The 19011-nt window shown below is 44.4% G+C and overlaps 1 protein-coding gene across 2 annotated transcripts; it reads left to right on the top strand.

Moving 5' to 3' along the window:
• Window positions 1-2869: 2869 nt before the first annotated feature.
• On the top strand, window positions 2870-17930 carry LOC117382922 (pituitary homeobox 3-like). Of its 2 annotated transcripts, none has more exons than XM_055227137.1 (4): window positions 2870-3100; window positions 12687-12788; window positions 13881-14083; window positions 16401-17930. In XM_055227137.1, exons 2-4 carry the CDS (start codon window positions 12695-12697, stop codon window positions 16965-16967), a joined length of 864 nt encoding a protein of 287 aa, XP_055083112.1. In that variant the 5' UTR covers window positions 2870-3100; window positions 12687-12694; the 3' UTR covers window positions 16968-17930. The 2 variants fall into 2 exon arrangements, with proteins under 2 accessions (XP_055083112.1, XP_055083113.1); XM_055227138.1 differs by lacking the exon at window positions 2870-3100 and adding an exon at window positions 10035-10187.
• The last annotated feature ends 1081 nt before the right edge of the window (window positions 17931-19011 follow it).

Below are 19011 nucleotides of genomic sequence, written 5' to 3'. Positions count from 1 at the left end.
TCCACTCAGAGACATCAGGAGTCCATACATAGGTTTTGGGTAAAACTTCTGGGTGAAGTGCCTTGCCCAAGGACACAAACACAGTGTGTAGTGGTTGGAGGTGGGCTTGTGGTTTGTTGCTTTACATTTTTGTGTTTATCACCTGTAACACACCTGCTCAAACACAGCTGAGGAATGCCACACACAACAGGTGAGTTTCAGTGTTCAGGTACTGTCCCCTCACCTAGACCTGCTGCAGACCTGAGTGTATGGGTCCTTAGGAGGACCCACACATGCTGCGTTCCAAACAGGAAATGATCATGGACATGCTTTGGCTCCATCGACTTTGGCTCCAATTCACTTTCTATGTAAAAACTGTGGCCCCTCTCACTGTAACTGCTGCTGTCAGGTTCATCATTTTGGTCTTAAAATGTTGGTTTTAACCCACTCTACATTATTCTAGCATTAGCACCAGGTTTGATTCACAGTGTTGCTATGCCTCTGCCCCCTGCTAAAACCAGCTGTGTGGGCGGGACAGGGTACTACTTTCAACAGTTTTGCTCCTGAATGGCTGTTTGGTTGCTATGATGCTGTGGTCAGAATTTCAAATATGGAACTGGGCTCCCAATGAGCCACTCTAGCTGCTAGCCTCGATGAGCTTCATTTGGAGCCGAACACTCTGGGTGTCGTTCATAGTCTGTATAAAGAAGAGCACTAAGTGAGTGTGACGTCACCCACAGCGTTCGGCTCCATTCAAATGAAGCTCACTGAGGCTAGCCGTTATAGCACATGTGTCCCGTGCTCAGGTCTCTGCACTGGCTCCTGTGGCTCAGAGAATAGACTTTAAAGCAGCTCTGTCTGTGAACAAGTCTCTCCATGGACCAGCACCAAAGAACATCTCAGACATGTTAGTGCCATATGAACCATCTCACACTCTGAGGACTTCAGGGACCAGAGTCAGGACTAAACATGGGGAATCAGCGTTTCAGTTTTATGCAGCTAAAACCTGGAACAGTCTTCCTGAAGATGTGAGACAGGCCTCTACTTTGACAATGTTTAAATCCAGGCTGAAACAGTTCTGTTTAGCTGTGCATATGACTGAAAGGTTTTTATTCTGCACTTTTCTCTTTTAATGTTCATTTTATGATTTGATTATTTATGGTTTGATTTGTTGTATTGTGATTTAAATGTCTTTGCTATTTTGTAAAGCACTTTGAATTACTTTGTGCACCAATTGTGTTATACAAATAAACTTGCATTGTTTTACTTCCTGTATTTTTAGACTTTTTCTTAAGAAACTGCCACTTGACTGATGTAAAACTCTGATAAATATTCTGCACAGGGACTATCACCAAACCCAGTCAGAATGTTGTTTCCTCATCAAAAACATAACTGGAGTTGTGTTTTATTTCATTCACACATGTTAAACACACAAACCCTGCATATTTAGACTGTATTCTTTTCTCAAAAAGAAAACACTCTGTTCCACCTTGTGATGTCATGTGGTAATACAGGAAGTGCTCCACTGTGTTTTTAAACTCCACACACCTTCACTAGAATCATTTGGATCATTTCAGACATAGAACTGCTCATCTCTACTGAACTAACTAACTTGACACAATGTGGAAGAGAGTATTTTGAACTTTGAAAATGTAGACAGACTAATAATAAAGACACGTGTGAATGAAACAAAGCACAACTCCAGTTATGTTTTTGATGAGGTAACAGCATTATAACATGGAGCTTCCACTGTCTAATTATCTAACCTGTCATTTATCTGGAGTAATATTCTGTTATAATCATTTTCTTTCATTATAATTTAAAGTGGAAACGATGACAGTACAGTGTGTAACGGCTCTAGGTCTTTCACGTGAGCTGTAAATGCTCAGATCAGATGTGGCTCACATTGGCCCGTGTTGGTTTCATTGTTGCCGAAGTGGCCGCTCCCTGAAGCTTTGTCCAAACGAAACATTTAAACACAAAGAGGCTCATCGCAAGTGCTGCCTCAGGGTGAACGAACCGAGCGCTCCTCCACCAGTCGCACCTGCAAACACCAGAGCCACAAAACATGAACCAAGCGCTCCTCCAGCAGTCACACGTGCAAACGCCCCAGCTACAGAACATGAACAAACCAAGCGCTCCTCCAGCAGTCGCACCTGCAAACGCCCAGCCACAAAACATGAACCAAGCGCTCCTCCAGCAGTCGCACCTGTTAACGCCCAGCCACAAAACATGAACCAAGCGCTCCTCCAGCAGTCGCACCTGTAAACGCCCAGCCACAAAACATGAACCAAGCGCTCCTCCAGCAGTCAGACCTGCAAACACCAGAGCCACAAAACATGAACCAAGCGCTCCTCCAGCATGAAGAGATTGCTGTATATATGCACTGTACCTTCGTCAGAATCAAAGCACAAAGAGGACTGAACCAGGACCAGGACTAAACCAGGACCAGTACTGAACCAAGACTGAAAGATGGCAGGGTGGCCACTCCTTTCTGTCTGGAGTTTGCATGTTCTCCCTGTGTCTCCTCCAAGTCTGGATCCTGGAGAAGCTTCTGACAGGTTTAATCCAGAGACTGTGAAGGATGGGTGAAATGCATAGGGCATTTCTCATATACAAATGTACCTTAACCTAAGACCAGCACTGAACCAGGGACAGGCCATCCTATATACCTGTGTGTCAGATGCCCTCCCATCATAAGAATCCATGTGTTAATAACTCAAGTGTCTCTCGTTGGTGTGGACATTACCATCAGAGAGAACAGAGAGAGCCGGGAGCGCGCATGAGTCCAACACAAACCCTCCTCCTGCTCGTCCCCGGCGCGCGTGCCCTTGCTCTCTCGTGCACGCGGCGTGGGATCAAACCTCTGTCAGCTCCGCTCCACTGCTTCAGCTCTGCGCTCCCACGGACACGGCCAAGAGACGCAGCGGAGAACCCCGAAAACACACGGAACAAAACTGCTCCTTTGGTCCTCCGGTTTTCTCTGACTTTTATTTAATCTGACAGAAAAGACGAAGGACAAGAGGAGAGAGGGACGGAAACGAGGAGAGGAAGCGAGGAGAGGAGCGCGTGTCCATGTCCCGCGCTGAACCGGATTATTTCTGATCGGGACCAGCAATATGTGAGTACAGCCGCGTTCCACGTGCCCACACTTTTACGCACAAGTTTTATGTTTCTTTCCCTCCTAAAAATACTGGGACTGTTTTTACACTGATTTATATGACAGTCGACATTTAAACATCTGTGATTTATTTCATTTAATTTTAGTTTGTTTTTTAGAGTAACTAAAATAAGTTGGTGAAATATAGATGTTCTTTTGATCGGACGTAAACCGGCCGTGAATGAACATGACCTGCTTCGAACTCTTGTTTCACGTTTGAACCTCACAATTATAAAACGCGCTCCAAAAATATTCCAGTGAGACGCTTTAGTTTAGTCATATGTGTACATATCATCTAGTTCACAGATGTGATAAAGACGCTTTTATTTAGCGTTTGATTGTGTGCGTAAAACTGTTTAAAATTGAATTATAAAAATGTGAAATCCAACAGCTCGAGTGCAACTCTCTGGGTTCGTCCTGTAAAACCAACATCATCATAATAAAATGTAGCAGCTGCAGAGCGCACACACACATCAAAATGGCCTCACATCCAGCCCCGAGGCACAGTGTTCCCCGAGTTATTCCCATTGTGAAGTCCCAATAAAAGCGCGCTCCTGTTCGGCTCTCCCAGTTTTATTTGTACTATCCTCTTTGAATCCCGTGCGTAAAATTTCAAACTTTATTTAAAAAGTTTAAACTATTTTTGGATAATAATAACTGACCTCATTAAGTATAAAAATCTGAACTCTTAAAACACTGAAATTACGCATGTGGGTGTTGTTCCGTTTGATGCGTAAACCTTTTCCAAACTGAAAGGCCGTTCGTGTCTAGGTCTGTTCTCTCTCAGAGCCTCGAGGCACAGAGTGAAAAGATCCTCTGCGTTATTCATCTATTGTGTTATAATAATAGTCTCCACACTCCGCGCGCTCATTCGGTTCAATACATTTGCCGTTTAATTCGTATATTTATTTTAGACAATTTATTAAAGTCGGCGGACATCTTTAAAAACAGCTTTTAATTCGCGAGTCAATGCGCGTTTGGTTTATGTTCGCTGTTTAATCTACATTTAAAACAGCTTTGTTTCGGTCCACGTTGTTTTAAAGGTTTAAATCTGTGCGTAAACATTTGGAGAGATGTGGATGCAGCTCTGGCGCTGGCTCCGCTCCCCTCTCCCCCGGGCTCTCCGCTTCCAGCCTCCCGCGTACTCTAGTGCGTTTTTTGATTCGGTTTCTTTCGATTTAACCAGAGCGTAAATGTGCGTAAAACTCTGGCACATTTGTTCAGCCGAGACAAGGGCCTTAAAAATACGTAAGTTTGTCAAGTTTAAAAATGTGCAATAATATGTGGAATATACGCAGTTGTGTTGCGGGATAAGGCGCGTGCCCTCTCTCTCTTCAGTGCTGTTGTTACGTCGTGAGAGTCAAATTCTGCTCAACCCCTGCACCCTATAAATAATTCCTGTTAAAAGTTGATTCCAAGCACTGATGCCGGTTTTACGGAATCACAGACCAGGACATTTGGGAAGGAAAATAAACAGGAAACCAGAGAGTTTTTCAGTTAAACAGTTTATATGATATAACCGTTACACTGGGGTCTCATTCTGGATTATTTCGGATTTTAGGGTTAATTAAATCAGTTGGTTTAGCACAAATAATAAACAGGCCCACACACCCGAGCATGCGCAGACTGTAAAACGTCCTGTATGTTTTTGACGGCCACTTTTGCAGAAAACTGTGTAATTCTGGGTTATTTTAGACGCGTGATTTGAGCCGTTGAGAAACAAATAAACGCGTATAACGAGTTTGATTCACGCGCGCGGGGTTGACGGACATGCGCTGGTTTTAAGAGCTGGTTTGAAGAGTTTTTGGGTTCGTCACAGGGACAATTCAAATGCACAAAAAGGGCTTTTTATAAGAGTAAAAATAATCTCTAAATGATCAACTTTGTCTAGATGAAAAGAGCTGTGTCCCAGACCTTCGTCTCACTGGAGTTTTTACGCGAGAAGAACGCGTTTGTCCAAAGAATCTAACTCTGCTCCAACATACATTTTTTCTGGGTAAATCTGAGAACGCTCGCGCTCTTGGACCAAACAGAAACGAGCCATGACGCTGGCCTGGACCTGTTTAAAATCTGACTCGAAATGAGTTAAATCAAATAAATATAAATATAACTGATATAAAGTTACATTTCTTTTGTTCAAATCTTTTGAGTTCTTTAAATGTCCTGAACACGAGTTTATGAGCAGCACATCCCGCCTCTCTGTCTCTAAAAACGCCTTCACCTGTTTCCCTGATGTGAAAATGATCATCTTTACATTAATAATAATAATAATAATAATAATAATAATAATAATAATAATACAATTCAACGCGAACAAACACAGGATTTTTTCCATACATCTGAATGAAAATTTAACGAGGGTGTCTTTAAGTCCTTCAGTTTTTAAATCAGAGTTTTATTATGAATTTAACCCAAAGTTTAGGCCCATTACGCACACGTCTCCTTCCGTATCCACACATCAGTCTATGCGTAAAAGCGCAGCGCCAGTGAGTCTTTTTTGATTTTCTCCGGGGCTTTTTGGAACCGGACTCTCCCCAGAGCTGGGTCCCGGGGGAGGGTCCCGTTACCGGGCCTAATCCAAGCGTAATCCCGGCTCGTGTTTCCGCTCCGTGTCCGGGTGACACGGCGTTACGTTACGTCTCCACTGATGTCTGTGCGTCAGAGAGAAGTGGCTTTGCGTCTTAATCCTTTAAAGCACGAGCAGCGGCGCGAGGGTTAGCGCAAAGTCCGCTGTTATCGCGCGGATTAGCGGCGCGGTGTGCGGTAACTGTGCAAATACATTCAATTTATTCAGCGATCATTTATTTATCATTTATAAATCTTTTTAAAATCCTTTTTTTTATCCGGTTTGTGTCAGATTGGGTCTGAAGGCGGCTCTGACTCTTTGTTCTTTTACATATTACTCCTAGGCCTTTTTTATATAACATTTTATTTATTTAACTGATACAGGTATTTTCAATATGGATTTTTCAGTGTCTCCATTTAAACACGGGCTCGTGCCGCTCCCTCCTCGAGCAAAATTCTTCTTTTCACGCGCCTCTTACACATCCATCACCACAGTACTCCATAGTACTCCACAGTACTCCACAGTACTATACTATACCGTACTACATAGTACTGCGCAGTACAACACAGTACTACGCCGTGCTCTAGTTCTACATAGTGTAGTGTTCAGTGACACAAGGGTGACAGAGAGAATTAGGCCCAGAGTATTACACACGGAACACATTTTACATTTTTAACAATTTGAACAAATATATTTTCTAAGTCCTTCACAGCCTGTTCATCTGCAGATAAAACCACGTCACCTTGTTTTACTGTTTCACATTTTAAGGCCTAAAGCTGAAGTTAGGTTTTTGCACTTTTGTGAAAATCTTATAAAATACATTGTACATCAGTATACTATAATATTAAAATATTTACATTATGGCCAAACACATTTTTAACAGTTTCTTTTATTTTTTTTTACGAAGGTCACTTTATTTCCACCTCAGATGGTAAAGCTGCTGTTACAGAACAGAATTGTTTATAATTAAAGGCCTAAACACAATAAAACACGCGCTCTGTCTGCGCCAAACCCTCCGCCCGGGGCTCGAAACATAAAACTCATTGCGGGATTTGTGCATATTCTGCGGGTTAATACAGAGTGTGCTTTATTAACGCGGGATTTACGCGGGAGTGAGTGCGCATGTTTTAACCGAGCTCATTTCGTCTGAATATTCAGGCGAAATGAGCTTAACTCCTCCTCTCCCGCCTCCTCTCCCTCTCCTCTTCCTCTCACCTTCCTCTCATCACTTTCTCATCTCCCTCTCACCTTCGTGCCACATGTATATATTAAAAAAGCATCTGCACACATCATATTATATCATGAGTTGAACTATTGTCTTCATTTATAAAGCGTTTGATTTCAGTTCATGTCTGTGCTGATAGGTTCATTTAAATAATTGTAAAATATTCCATCAGGTTTATTACTGGAGCATGTTATTTACTGAAACGTTTCACACCGCCGTCTCGCGCGTCAGCCTTCTCCATTTTACACAGACTAATCACTTAATTTCTGTGAGTCCTCGCGTGGGCAGTGCGCGTGAGGTTGCGTGCATCAGACGCTTTGGAGGCGCGCGGAGACGGAACTCCTCCGGATTCTTTTTCATTTAAGATGATTGATTTTGAATTGTTTTTATCAAAAGAATCAGAGGCTCGGCCGTTCTGTTTTTGGACAGGTCTGTGACTCTGTGCGCAAAGGACAAGGCACGCATCAGGCAGGAAATCAGTTAGATCGTAAACATTTGAACCGTAAATCCCCTCTCCTCCTCTCCTCCTCTCCTCCTCTCCTCCTCTCCTCCTCCTCTCCTCCTCTCCTCCTCTCTCTTCCTCCGCCTCTGCTTCTCTTTTTCTCCTCTCTCTTCCTTCTCCTCTCCTCCTCTCTCTTCTCCTCTTTCCTCTCTCTCCTCTTGCCCCCCCTCCCCTCTCCTCCTCCCCTCTCCTTGTGCCTCCATTCGTTCACTCGTTCATTCGTTCTTTCGTTCATTCGTTAGCAGAAGTTGTTGAGTGTCATTTTATTGCCGGGCGCCTTATGGAAATGCGTTGTTTTGACTGGGGCCGGTGCCGCGCTCTGATTGGTCCAGAGCTCATCACCTTCGGGCCCCGAGGCCAAACGAGTCTCGCGGTAAACAAATACATTTGCATCTGGAGTCTTCAGCACGCGACCAGACACTCCCTCTGCTCCTTTGCACCCTCTGACCCTCATCTGCATCCTTCTCACACTCTGCTCCTCTGTATGCTCTGAACCTCCTCTGCTCCTCCACTGCAACCTCCGATCCTCCTCTGACCCTCTCCTTTGCATCCTCTGCCCCTCTCCGCTCATCTGACCCTCTGCTCCTTTGACCTTCTGCCCCTCTGACCCTCTCCTTTGCTCCTCTGACCCTCCCCTCTGCTCCTCTGACCCTCTCCTCTGCTCCTCTGACCCTCCCCTCTGCTCCTCTGACCCTCTCCTTTGCTCCTCTGACCCTCCCCTCTGCTCCTCTGCCCCTCTCCTGTGCTCCTCTGACCCTCCCCTCTGCTCCTCTGACCCTCTCCTTTGCTCCTCTGACCCTCCCCTCTGCTCCTCTGACCCTCCCCTCTGCTCCTCTGACCCTCCCCTCTGCTCCTCTGACCCTCTCCTCTGCTCCTCTGACCCTCCCCTTTGCTCCTCTGACCCTCTCTTCCACTTCTATATTCAATCTCCCTCATCTTAAAATGCCTGAAGCTAAGACCAGTTTTGGCTGAATTTAACTTGTCTTGATTGGTCCTGGTTTAGTCCTGGTTTAGTCCTGGTTTAGTCCTGGTTTAGTCCTGGTTTAGTCCTGGTTTAGTCCTGGTTTAGTCCCGGGCCTTGAGTCTGCAGGAATGTGTCTGAGTCTAAACCAGGACTTGAGCGGTCTAGACAGGCCCTGAGGTCTTTGTGCATATGAATATTATAATGTGAGGGCTGTGATCTTGCATAATGTAAATGAGGCACTGCAGTGTCTGACGAGCAAACGAGATATGGAAATGTCCTCAGCTCATAAGACTAAACAAATACAGCACTGAACCAGGTCTAAACCGGGTCTAAACTGGGTCTAAACTAGGACTAACCTGGGTCTAAACCAGGACTTAACCAGGACTAAACTGGCACTAAACCAGATCTAAACCAGGTCTAAAACAGGTCTAAATCCATGTCCAAACTGGTTCTAAACCGAGTCTGATGGAGCTGTGGGGGGAAGGAGGCGTGAGGAAAGGGAAGAGAGGGAGGAGAAAGGGAGAGGAGAGAGGGGGAGGAGAGAGGGTAAGGAGAGAGAGAGGGGGGAAAGAGAGAGAGGAGAGAGTGGGAGCAGGGAGAAGGTGATGAGAGAGGAGAGGGGGTGAGAGAGAGGTTTAGTAAAGGGGAGAGAGGTGAGAGGGGGAGGAGAGATATAGAGGGGGAAGAGGGTGAGGAGAAAGATGAGGAGAAGGGGGGGAGTAGAGGGGATCCCCCATGTGCCACTGTCATCTGATCGTGAGGCTGGAGCGTTCTCTTCGTTCAGACTCGAGAGGCGTTTAGAGCCAGACCTCAGGACCTCATTCACACTCTGACACCATCTACTGACAAACTGTGTACAAGTGTACCACGTAGTACTACAGCCACTACAGAGAGTACTACACAGACAGAGTACTACAGCCAGAGAACTACAGACAGAGTACTACAGAGTGAGATCTACAGGCAGACTACTACAAACAGAGTACTACAGAGAGTACTACAGGCAGACTACTACACACAGAGTACTACACAGAGTACTACAGGCAGACTACTACACACAGAGTACTACACAGAGTACTACAGGCAGACTACTACACACAGAGTACTACAGGCAGACTACTACACACAGAGTACTGCACAGAGTACTACAGGCCGGCTACTACACACAGAGTATTACAGAGAGTACTACAGGCAGACTACTACACACAGAGTACTACAGAGAGTACTACAGGCAGACTACTACACACAGAGTACTACAGCCAGAGTACTACAGGCAAACTACTACACACAGAGTACTACAGCCAGAGTACTACAGATAGGGTACCACGGACAGAGTACAGAATGGAGTTAGACCTGGTTCAGTCCTAGTTTAATCCTGATCCAGTCCTGGTTTTGTCCTTATTCAGTCCTGGTTCAGTCCTGGTGTCTGGTTTAGTCCGTCTTCAGTCCTGGTTTAGCCCTGGTTCAGTCCTGATTTAGTCCTGGTTCAACCCTGGTGTAGTCCTGGTTTAGTCTTGCTTCAGTTCTGGTTTAGTCTGATATAATCGTTGTCATAGTAACCGCTCTGTCCACCTGCTGTTGATGTGCTGATGTCAAGGATTTGCTTTGGGGTGGAGGACCAGGTGGTGGTGATGGTGTAGAACTGGACCTGGTTTGTGCAGAGGAGCGTCCCGTGGAACAGATGACACATATCTGCTCTTTGTGGTGAAGAGCACAGAGTTCAGAGCGAGCTGAGGTCACGGCTAAATCTGGACCAACGGAAACTCTGATGGAGGCCTGAGAATAAACCTGACAGTACACAAGCTCACAACCATACTGCAAAACAGACTAACAAGAGCGCATGCTAACAAGAGGGCAGCCTAACAAGAGGGCAGGCTAACAAGAACACATGCTAACAAGAGCACATGCTAGCAAGACGGCAGGCTAACAAGAACACATGCTAACAAGAGTGCATGCTAACAAGAGTGCATCCTAGCAAAAGGGCAGGTTAACAAGAACACATGCTAACAAGGCTAAGAAGAGCACAGACTAACAAGAACACAGATAAACAAGAACACATGTACACACAAGTGTACAGGCTACACAGACTAACAAAAACTCATGCTACCCAGGCTAGAACCCAGGCTAACAAAAGTGCAGGCTAACAAGAACACAGACTAACACAAACACAGGCTAACAAGAGCACAGGCTAACAACAGCGCAGACTACACAGGCTACCAGGAACACATGCTAACAAGTGCGCAAGCTGACAAGAGCACAGGCTAAGAAGAACTCAGGCTAACAAGAACACAGGCACCACAGGCTAACAAGAACATAGACTAACAAGAACACAGACTAGCAAGAGAGCAGGCTAACAAGAACATAGACTAACAAGAACACAGACTAGCAAGAGAGCAGGCTAACAAGAACATAGACTAACAAGAATGCAGGCTAATAAGAACATGAACAACACAGACTAACAAAAACATGAACCACATGGACTAACAAGAACACAGATTAACAAGAACATGAACCAGACAGACTAAGAAGAACATGAGAACCACACAAACTAAGAAATCTACATTTGAACAAAACTTACTTTGCCCCCATCTGTTCTTAAGTGGACCTTCTTTAAACTGCTCTGTTCAGATTTTTAACCATGTTCTAGTTGTTTCTTCTCATTAAGCCTCTGAAGTTGTATTTGGAGTGATTCATGTTGTATGTTTAATCGACTATTTTCGACAATGTCAATTGTCAATCTACCCCCGTTTTCACCTCCAGAGGTACACGCCCATTGTGATGTTTTATTTTCATAGAAGTACAGATCAGTTATAACAGCTCTGCTCAGGGGCCATGATGTGTGAAACAGTAGAATGGGGGTCCCTCTGTCAGGAGTTATATTTATCCAACATCAAAACATCTGAAGAGGTCCCTGTGAGACTGACCCGGTTTAGTCCTGTTTTAGTCCTGTTTTAGTCCTGGTTTGGTTCTGGTTTGGTCCTGGTTTAGTCCTGTTTTAGCCCTGGTTTAGTCCTGGTTTAGTCCTGATTTAGTCCTGTTTTAGTCCTGATTTAGTCCTGGTTTAGTCTTGTTTAATCCTGTTTTAACCCTGGTTCAGTCCTGGTTTGGTCTTTTTTTAGTCCTGGTTTAGTCCCGGTTTGTCTGAAAATACACCACGTGTCCATGAGTTTATTGAAAAACCTCTGTCCTGTGCGTGGGCTCGCATCTCCACAAACCTGGAAATGTTGTTCCCTTTGCTCTAATATTCCACAGTATGGCATAAGCCTATCAACATGGAGAATATTCTGTTTGTGGCTTTAACTTTCTGTTTCCATCATACAGGAGATGTGCCACCTCCAGAAAGTCACAGTGTGTGGCTTTAAATATGAAACACAAAATATACAGAGACGTGGCATTATAGTTTTGATCTGATTGGTCGCTCACACACGTTTCAGGCGGCTGCTGCATCCTCCTCACAAGGCTTTTTCTAGATCATATTTTTGCCTTTTTTAGATGAGTTGGTCGAAACAAGCCGAGCTCGTCAAAGTCACCTCCTCTCTCTCCTGCTTTTTCTCTCCCTCTTTCTCTCTCCATTTTTCTCTCCCTCTCCCCATTTCTCACCGAGATCCACAACATGGTTTAAAGTTCAGATCTGGATTAAAATAGGTTAAGGTTAGGGTTCAGTTAGGGTAGTTAGGGTTAGGTTTGAGATTAGGTTTAAGTCATGGTAAGGGTTTTGGTTAAGTTTAGGTTAAGGTTAGGTTTAAGTTCAGGTCAGGATCCGTCTGCGGGAAATGAATGGCAGTCAATGGATTGTCCCCAAAGAGCGTGCAAACCCGACGTGTGTGTGCCTCCTGGTGTATTATTCATGTGCGTGTGTGTTTCTGTAGATTCCTCGTTCATTATTCAAGCGTCTGCAGCTCGTCTCAACAAACCTGAGCAGAGTCACAATGACAAACATCAGATGCCCTCCCTGTGTGCAAGATGCCCTCCCATCCTCCTCTATCCCAGTGCGTCAGATGCCCTCCCATCCTCCTCTATCCCAGTGCGTCAGATGCCCTCCCATCCTCCTCTATCCCAGTGCGTCAGATGCCCTCCCATCCTCCTCTATCCCATTGCGTCAGATGCCCTCCCATCCTCTTATATTGCTGTGTGCATTGATAACAGTATAATGTTTTCAACTATAAATGTGGTCAAATGCAGGTTTAACTCAGAGACACTGGAGGATGGGTCAAATGAATCAGGATGAATCTCCCTCTGGGGAAAATAAAGTGTACTTTACCTGAAACTTTACTTTGTGTGTGTGTCCTGCAGAGGGCGTGATGGAGTTCAGTCTCCTGGACTCTGAGGCTCGAAGCCCAACTCTGTCTCTGTCTGACTCTGGGACCCCCCAGAACGAGCCCAAGGAGCACAGCGGTGAGACATATACACATTAACATTGGAGTTAGTTATGTAACTATGGTTCTATGAATCCCTCCTGACCATCAGAATGCATTCAATGTGTGTGTCTCTATAGTTATAATCTCTGACACTCGTGGATCATTATGTCATAATTTACACATTTTAAATCACAATATTCATCTAAAACAACTTAATAAAAGAAACAAGTCTGCTGACTTCCAAGTTAGAAAACTGTGGTGCCCAAATGGAGCTGATGTCGCGGTAAACGTCATCACAGTAAAGCACCGCATGCTGTCAGCGCCCCCTATGGATAACTGCACATCACACTAGAGCAGCACATTTTTTTCATTTGTACCAAAATTACTATGTGACACTGCTGAATCCAACAAATATCACCGATTAAGAAAATAAAACTAGAGAAGGAAGTGTGTACGTCATGTACCGGTGGAGGTGAAAACGGGGGTAGATTGGCAAAATGGCCTCTTGAAAATAACAAACATGAATCACTCCAAATACAACTTCTGAGAAGAAATGACTAGAACATGGTGAAAGATAGGAAAAGTCCATTGAAGAATAGGGCTGATTTAAGCTCCGCCCTCTGATGGTCAGGAGGGATAAAACTAGAACTACTACTATATACTACTATAATGAACTTAAAGAGCACAGTGAGTAATATTCATGCGATACTGCTGCTACTAATACTACTGCTAAAGTTACTATTACACAGCAGTACACACTGTTACTGCTAATACTACCACGACATTTTTGAAGTACCAACATTACTCTGGTGTCTGGTTCTGATCCGAGTCTGGATAACCTGATCTCTGGTCAAACTCCAGTATGTGACATGTCCCTGTCAAAGCCTCATCTGGTCCGGTCTCTTCTGCTAAACAGGTCCAGGCCGCGTCAGGATTTGGGCCTGAGACTGATGAAAATATCAGGGGTAACAGTGAGGAAAAAGTGGCTCTAGTGCAGACTGTGGTTGTGTCCTTAGGCAAGACATTTCACTCACATTGGCTAGTACGAAAGTGGTGTGTGTGTGTGTGTGTGATGAAATGGGAGCTGTGACTGTCTCTGGTCTAACCCTGGTCTCTGGTTCTGTTTCAGACACAGATAAGTCCGGTCTCGGGGCTCTCGAGGACTCAGCGGAGGACGGGTCTCTGAAGAAGAAGCAGAGGAGACAGAGGACCCACTTCACGTCACAACAACTTCAAGAGCTCGAGTCGACTTTTCAGCGGAACCGCTACCCCGACATGTCCACCAGGGAGGAGATCGCAGTGTGGACCAACCTGACCGAGGCCAGAGTCCGGGTAAGAACCAGTACTGTACCAGGACTGAACCAGAACTGAACCTGGGCCAGGACTGAATCAGGACTAGGACTGAACCAGGGCTGGTTCTTAACAGACTCTCGAATAATTTGGCTTAAACCATTACAAAATGAAACTGAATTGTGTCAGCATAGACACAGAAGCTGACTCCACTGAAACACACACTAGTTGTTTATTACTGAAGTCCATGTAACTACCCTGAGGTGTGAACTGTGTAAAAGTCTTTTGTGATTTAAGTTTTTCATAATAATTATTATAAATTATTATAATAATACACCAGCTATTTGCAGTGTAAAGCTTTAAATCAGACTTGTTCTTCAACCTGTTCTGTTCAGATCTTATGTTCTAGTCATTTCTTCTCATTGAGCCTCTGAAGTTGTACTTGGCATGATTCATGCTTGAGAAATCTTTAATCTCTTATCCATTTTGTCAATCCACCCCCTGTTTTCATCTCCACCAATACACACCCAGTGTGACATACGCACTTCCTTCTCCAGTTTTATTTTTTTAATCAGTGATAGTCCAAAACAAATGAAAACAAAGTGCTGCTCACTCGTGTGCAGCTATCTATGGCAGGCGCAGTATGCGGCTCTTTGTTGTGATGACGTTTACGCCGGCGTCCCATTGGGCACCACAGTTTTCAGTAGTCAGCGGACTTGTTTCTTTTATTAAGTTGTTTTAGATGAATATTGTGATTTAAAATGTGCAAATTATAACATAATGCTCCATGGGTGTCAGAGATGATAAATATAGAGACCTGGACAAACTGGAGACAGTGAAGTAATAAAGTTTGAAAATATGAAATTCTAACATTTCTCTTTGCACAAAGATGAGACGCTCTTCATTAAGCTGCTCCTGTCTCTGGTCTTTTACTAAATAACTTCTCATTTTTAATAAAGTGAATTTTTAACCTCATATTTAACTTGGCCTATTACACACTAATCCTTTGGTAAAATATTCATTATCTCTGCTCAAATATCAGCTGTGATCATGTTCATATGGAGCTCTTACTTTGAAAGGATCACACTGTCCCAACCACACTTATCTTATTTTAACAGGATTTAGCTTGTGTTGACTCACTTTGGCTGTTATGAAAACGGTTCATTTGGGAATGAGATTTCTTTCTTTTAATCATTTTAATTGGAAAAGATATATGTGCTTTTTGATTGACAGCTCCAACTCAGACTCATCTGAGCACGCTCATTTTGGAGAGTTACAAACGTGCTATATTAAAGTATTAATTCTCCAGTTCACTTTCTCTGTAAAAACTGTGGTCCCTCTCTCTGTAACTGCTGCTGTCAGGCTCATCATTTTGGTCTTAAAAAATTCGTATTAACCCACTCTACAAGATCCTGGGGTTTTTATTTCACTGTTTTGTCCCTAATTCAGGATATGAACATCAATAACAGACCAATCAGGGGCCTTCTTTCCCCACTAATGTTAGCAACAGGTTTGATTGACAGCTATTATGCCTCATTGTAAATTGGAATGGGGCGTGTACATTCAACCTTGCTGCTGATTGCCTCTTTGGTTGTGCACCCAGCTTTCCAAATATGAGTCTTGATTGCAAATTCCCACTATAACTGCTAGCCTCAATTGGCTTTGTCATTCCCTAATTTGAGTCAGAGCTGAGTTTGCATCAAAATTTGCTCTCCACATGCCCAGATGTTTCTGCATAAACACGTGTCAGTTACTATGGCAAAACACACAGGGACAAACTCCATGTAATAGTCTGTGTGTTTGTATGATTCTTTAAATGTGTTTATCTGAAGATGAATGTGAGCCCAGAGTTGGTGTTAACAGCACATTTAACTGATGAAAGGCTCCAGCAAACAGAACAGACAAACATGGAGGCTCTGATCTGAGGACTAGACCAGGACTAGACCAGGGACTAAACCAGGACTAAACCAGGACTAAACCAGGGACTAGACCAGAACTAAACCAGAACTAGAACAGGACCAAACTAAGCCTACATCATAGCTAAGTGTGAACGCACCCATAGAGCAAACAGATGAGAGCAGACAAACATGGAGGCTCTGATCTGAGGTTAATATTTCATGTGTTTGCGATTACAGAGTCTTTATCAAAATAAACCTTATCAACCTTTATTTACAAAATCTATATCATTTAAATGAAGGAGAATTCAGCTTGAACTGACAGAACATATAACTATTTACGGAGTCAAATCATGAAAATAAAGACAAGCTAACGTCTAGCATAACGGATGCAGATCTGGTAGATAACACAAATCACTCTCCCTCAGTCTTCCTATGTGGTTTTAACTCTCTCTTTTCTTCAGGTTTGGTTCAAAAACCGCCGAGCTAAGTGGAGGAAACGAGAGCGCCACCAGCAGGCGGAGCTGTGCAAGAGCGGCTTTGGCTCTCAGTTTAACGGACTGGTCCAATACGACGACATGTACGCGGCCGGGTATTCCTACAACAACTGGGCCACCAAGTCCCTGAGTGCCCCCCTCACGTCCAAAAGCTTCCCCTTCTTCAACAGCATGGCTCCTCTGACCACGCCTCTAACCACGCCCCTTTCCACTGCCCTGACCACGCCCCTAACCACGCCCCTGCAGTCTCCGCCCATGTTCCCCAGCTCTGCCCCCCTCCCCTCAGTCAACCCCGGTATGGTGCCCCCTTCTGTGCAGAACCTGAACAGCCTGCCCCCGCCCGCCGCACTAAACTCGGCGGCGTGCCCGTATGCTAGCTCCGCCGCGCCGTATATGTACCGCGAGTCCTGCAGCTCCAGCCTAGCGTCGCTGCGGCTCAAAGCTAAGCAGCACAACTTCACCACGTATCCACAGGTTCAAACCCCCAATGCCAACCTCAGCCCCTGTCAGTACGCTGTGGATAGGCCGGTATGAGCGCCCTATAACCACATATCCACAGGTTCAAACCCTCTGTGGACAGGCCAGTACGAATGCCCTATTACCATGTATCCACAGGTTCAAACCTCCAACAGTAGTACACCATGGACAGGCCAGTATGAATGCCCTATGACCACATATCCACAGGTTCAATCCCCAACGCCAACCCTAGTACACTGTGGAGAGGCCAGTTTGAGAGCCCTCTAACCACATATCCACAGGTTTAATCCCCAACACCGACCCTAGTACTCTGTGGAGAGGCCAGTATGAGCACCCTTTAACCACGTATCCACTGGTTCAAACCCCCAATCCCAGTGCGCTATAGCGAGGCCAGTAAGACACAGCTATCACACTTTGGAGTGATTCTTTTCACAACATAAACTTTACATGTCTAAATCCCCAAAGTGCTTAAAGTTAGCTTTGTAAGATTAATCCTAGCCCTGGCCTGAGCCTGCTCTAGCCACATTGCTCTCATTGGTCAGAACTGATCACATGCATGTTTCTGTCATCACACGGTGGGAGGAGCTAGCCCATAATGAGGGAGTAATGTAGAAGAAAAAGAAAGAAAAACCAACATGACACCACCTTTGGTTCTTCTTCAGATATTATTATTCTCGGTTCAAACGCCCAATGAGCGCCCTCTCACCACATATCCACCAGTTACAAACCCCCAGGACCCCTAAAACCCAATGAAGGAAATTTTACTAAAAATCACCAAAATGGCCAGTGAAGCTCAGCCCCGTGTAAAAGTCTCCAAACCCGACAACCACACGCGCCCTGTGGCAGACTGATGAAGACATGGCTGCCAATCTGTGCCAATGGTCTGATCCCCACCACCATACAGCAGTGCCAAATGTGAGGCTCAAGGACACAAAGGCAAAGGTGAAGGGACTGAACCACTATCTTCCAACTGGCACTATCTCCCGATGTACTGCAGCCAAAATCATGTCGGAAGAAACAATTATAAATGTGTGAAGTTGGACTCAAATTTTGGACAAAATCAGAATTTCAAATATTTTTGACAGTTTTAAGTTATTGGGTTTTCTTCAGCTGTGCCATTTGATCTAAAGTGACTTAAAGTGAGTTCAGTTCATAGATGTTGTCTGGACACTCAATGTTGTCTGGACACTCAATGTTGTCTGGACACCGGTGACGTTTGGAGACATCTGGATTTATTTTGGTTTTGGTTTTGTTGAACTGAACTGAACAGAAGGACCAGGAAACTCTGACGATTCCCAAAAAGAACTTTATTGATATACTGATTTTATTCTGGATTCATTTTCTATGTGAGATGGAACCAACCAGCCAAAAGATTATGACCTCCACTGGAAGTACACCAGGTTTAGTCCTGGTTTAATCCTGGTTTAGTCCTGGGTTAAACCTGGAACAAACCTGGTTTAGTCCTGATTTAGTTCTAGTGAAGTTCTGGTTGAGGCTCATTTTATTTTTGAATACTGTAAACTAGTATTTAACAAGAACTATATCAGGGTTAAACCAGGACTGAACCAGGACTGAACCAGGACTGAACCAGGACTGAGACCGAACCAGCTCTGGCATGGGTCATAATGTATTGGCTGGTGTCACTTTTCTGTTTGTCTGTTTTGTGTGACCCCCTCCTCCCCCAACTCTCTCTCTACTCCCCCTCTCCTCTGGACGTCTCTGGACTGAACCACAAACCCAGCCGTTACAGGGAGTGTAAATATGAGACTCTTATTTTGAATGTGAGATCTAGTGCTTTAAAGAGGAGGAATTGGATTTTTTTTTTTTTTTTTTTTTGTGAAACTCTCCTGTGGGTCCCAGTGCTTTAAAGAGGAGGAAGTAGAGGCTTTTATTGTGAAACTCTCCCTGTGGGTCCCAGTGCCACTTCTGACGCTGTAGTTTTGCTTTTGTCTGAAAAGATTAAAAACATTTTTATCAAATTCTCCTGAAGTTCGGCTCAAATGTAATTCTAAAACATGTATATTTAAATCAAAATGTGATTCTACAGTGTCTAAATCAGAACAAGACCAGGACTGGACTGGGACTGAACCAGAACTGGACC

Source organism: Periophthalmus magnuspinnatus, chromosome 15 (assembly GCF_009829125.3).
Source record: "Periophthalmus magnuspinnatus isolate fPerMag1 chromosome 15, fPerMag1.2.pri, whole genome shotgun sequence".
NCBI classification, from domain to species: domain Eukaryota; kingdom Metazoa; phylum Chordata; class Actinopteri; order Gobiiformes; family Gobiidae; genus Periophthalmus; species Periophthalmus magnuspinnatus.
This window is presented reverse-complemented; position numbering and strand designations above follow the sequence as displayed.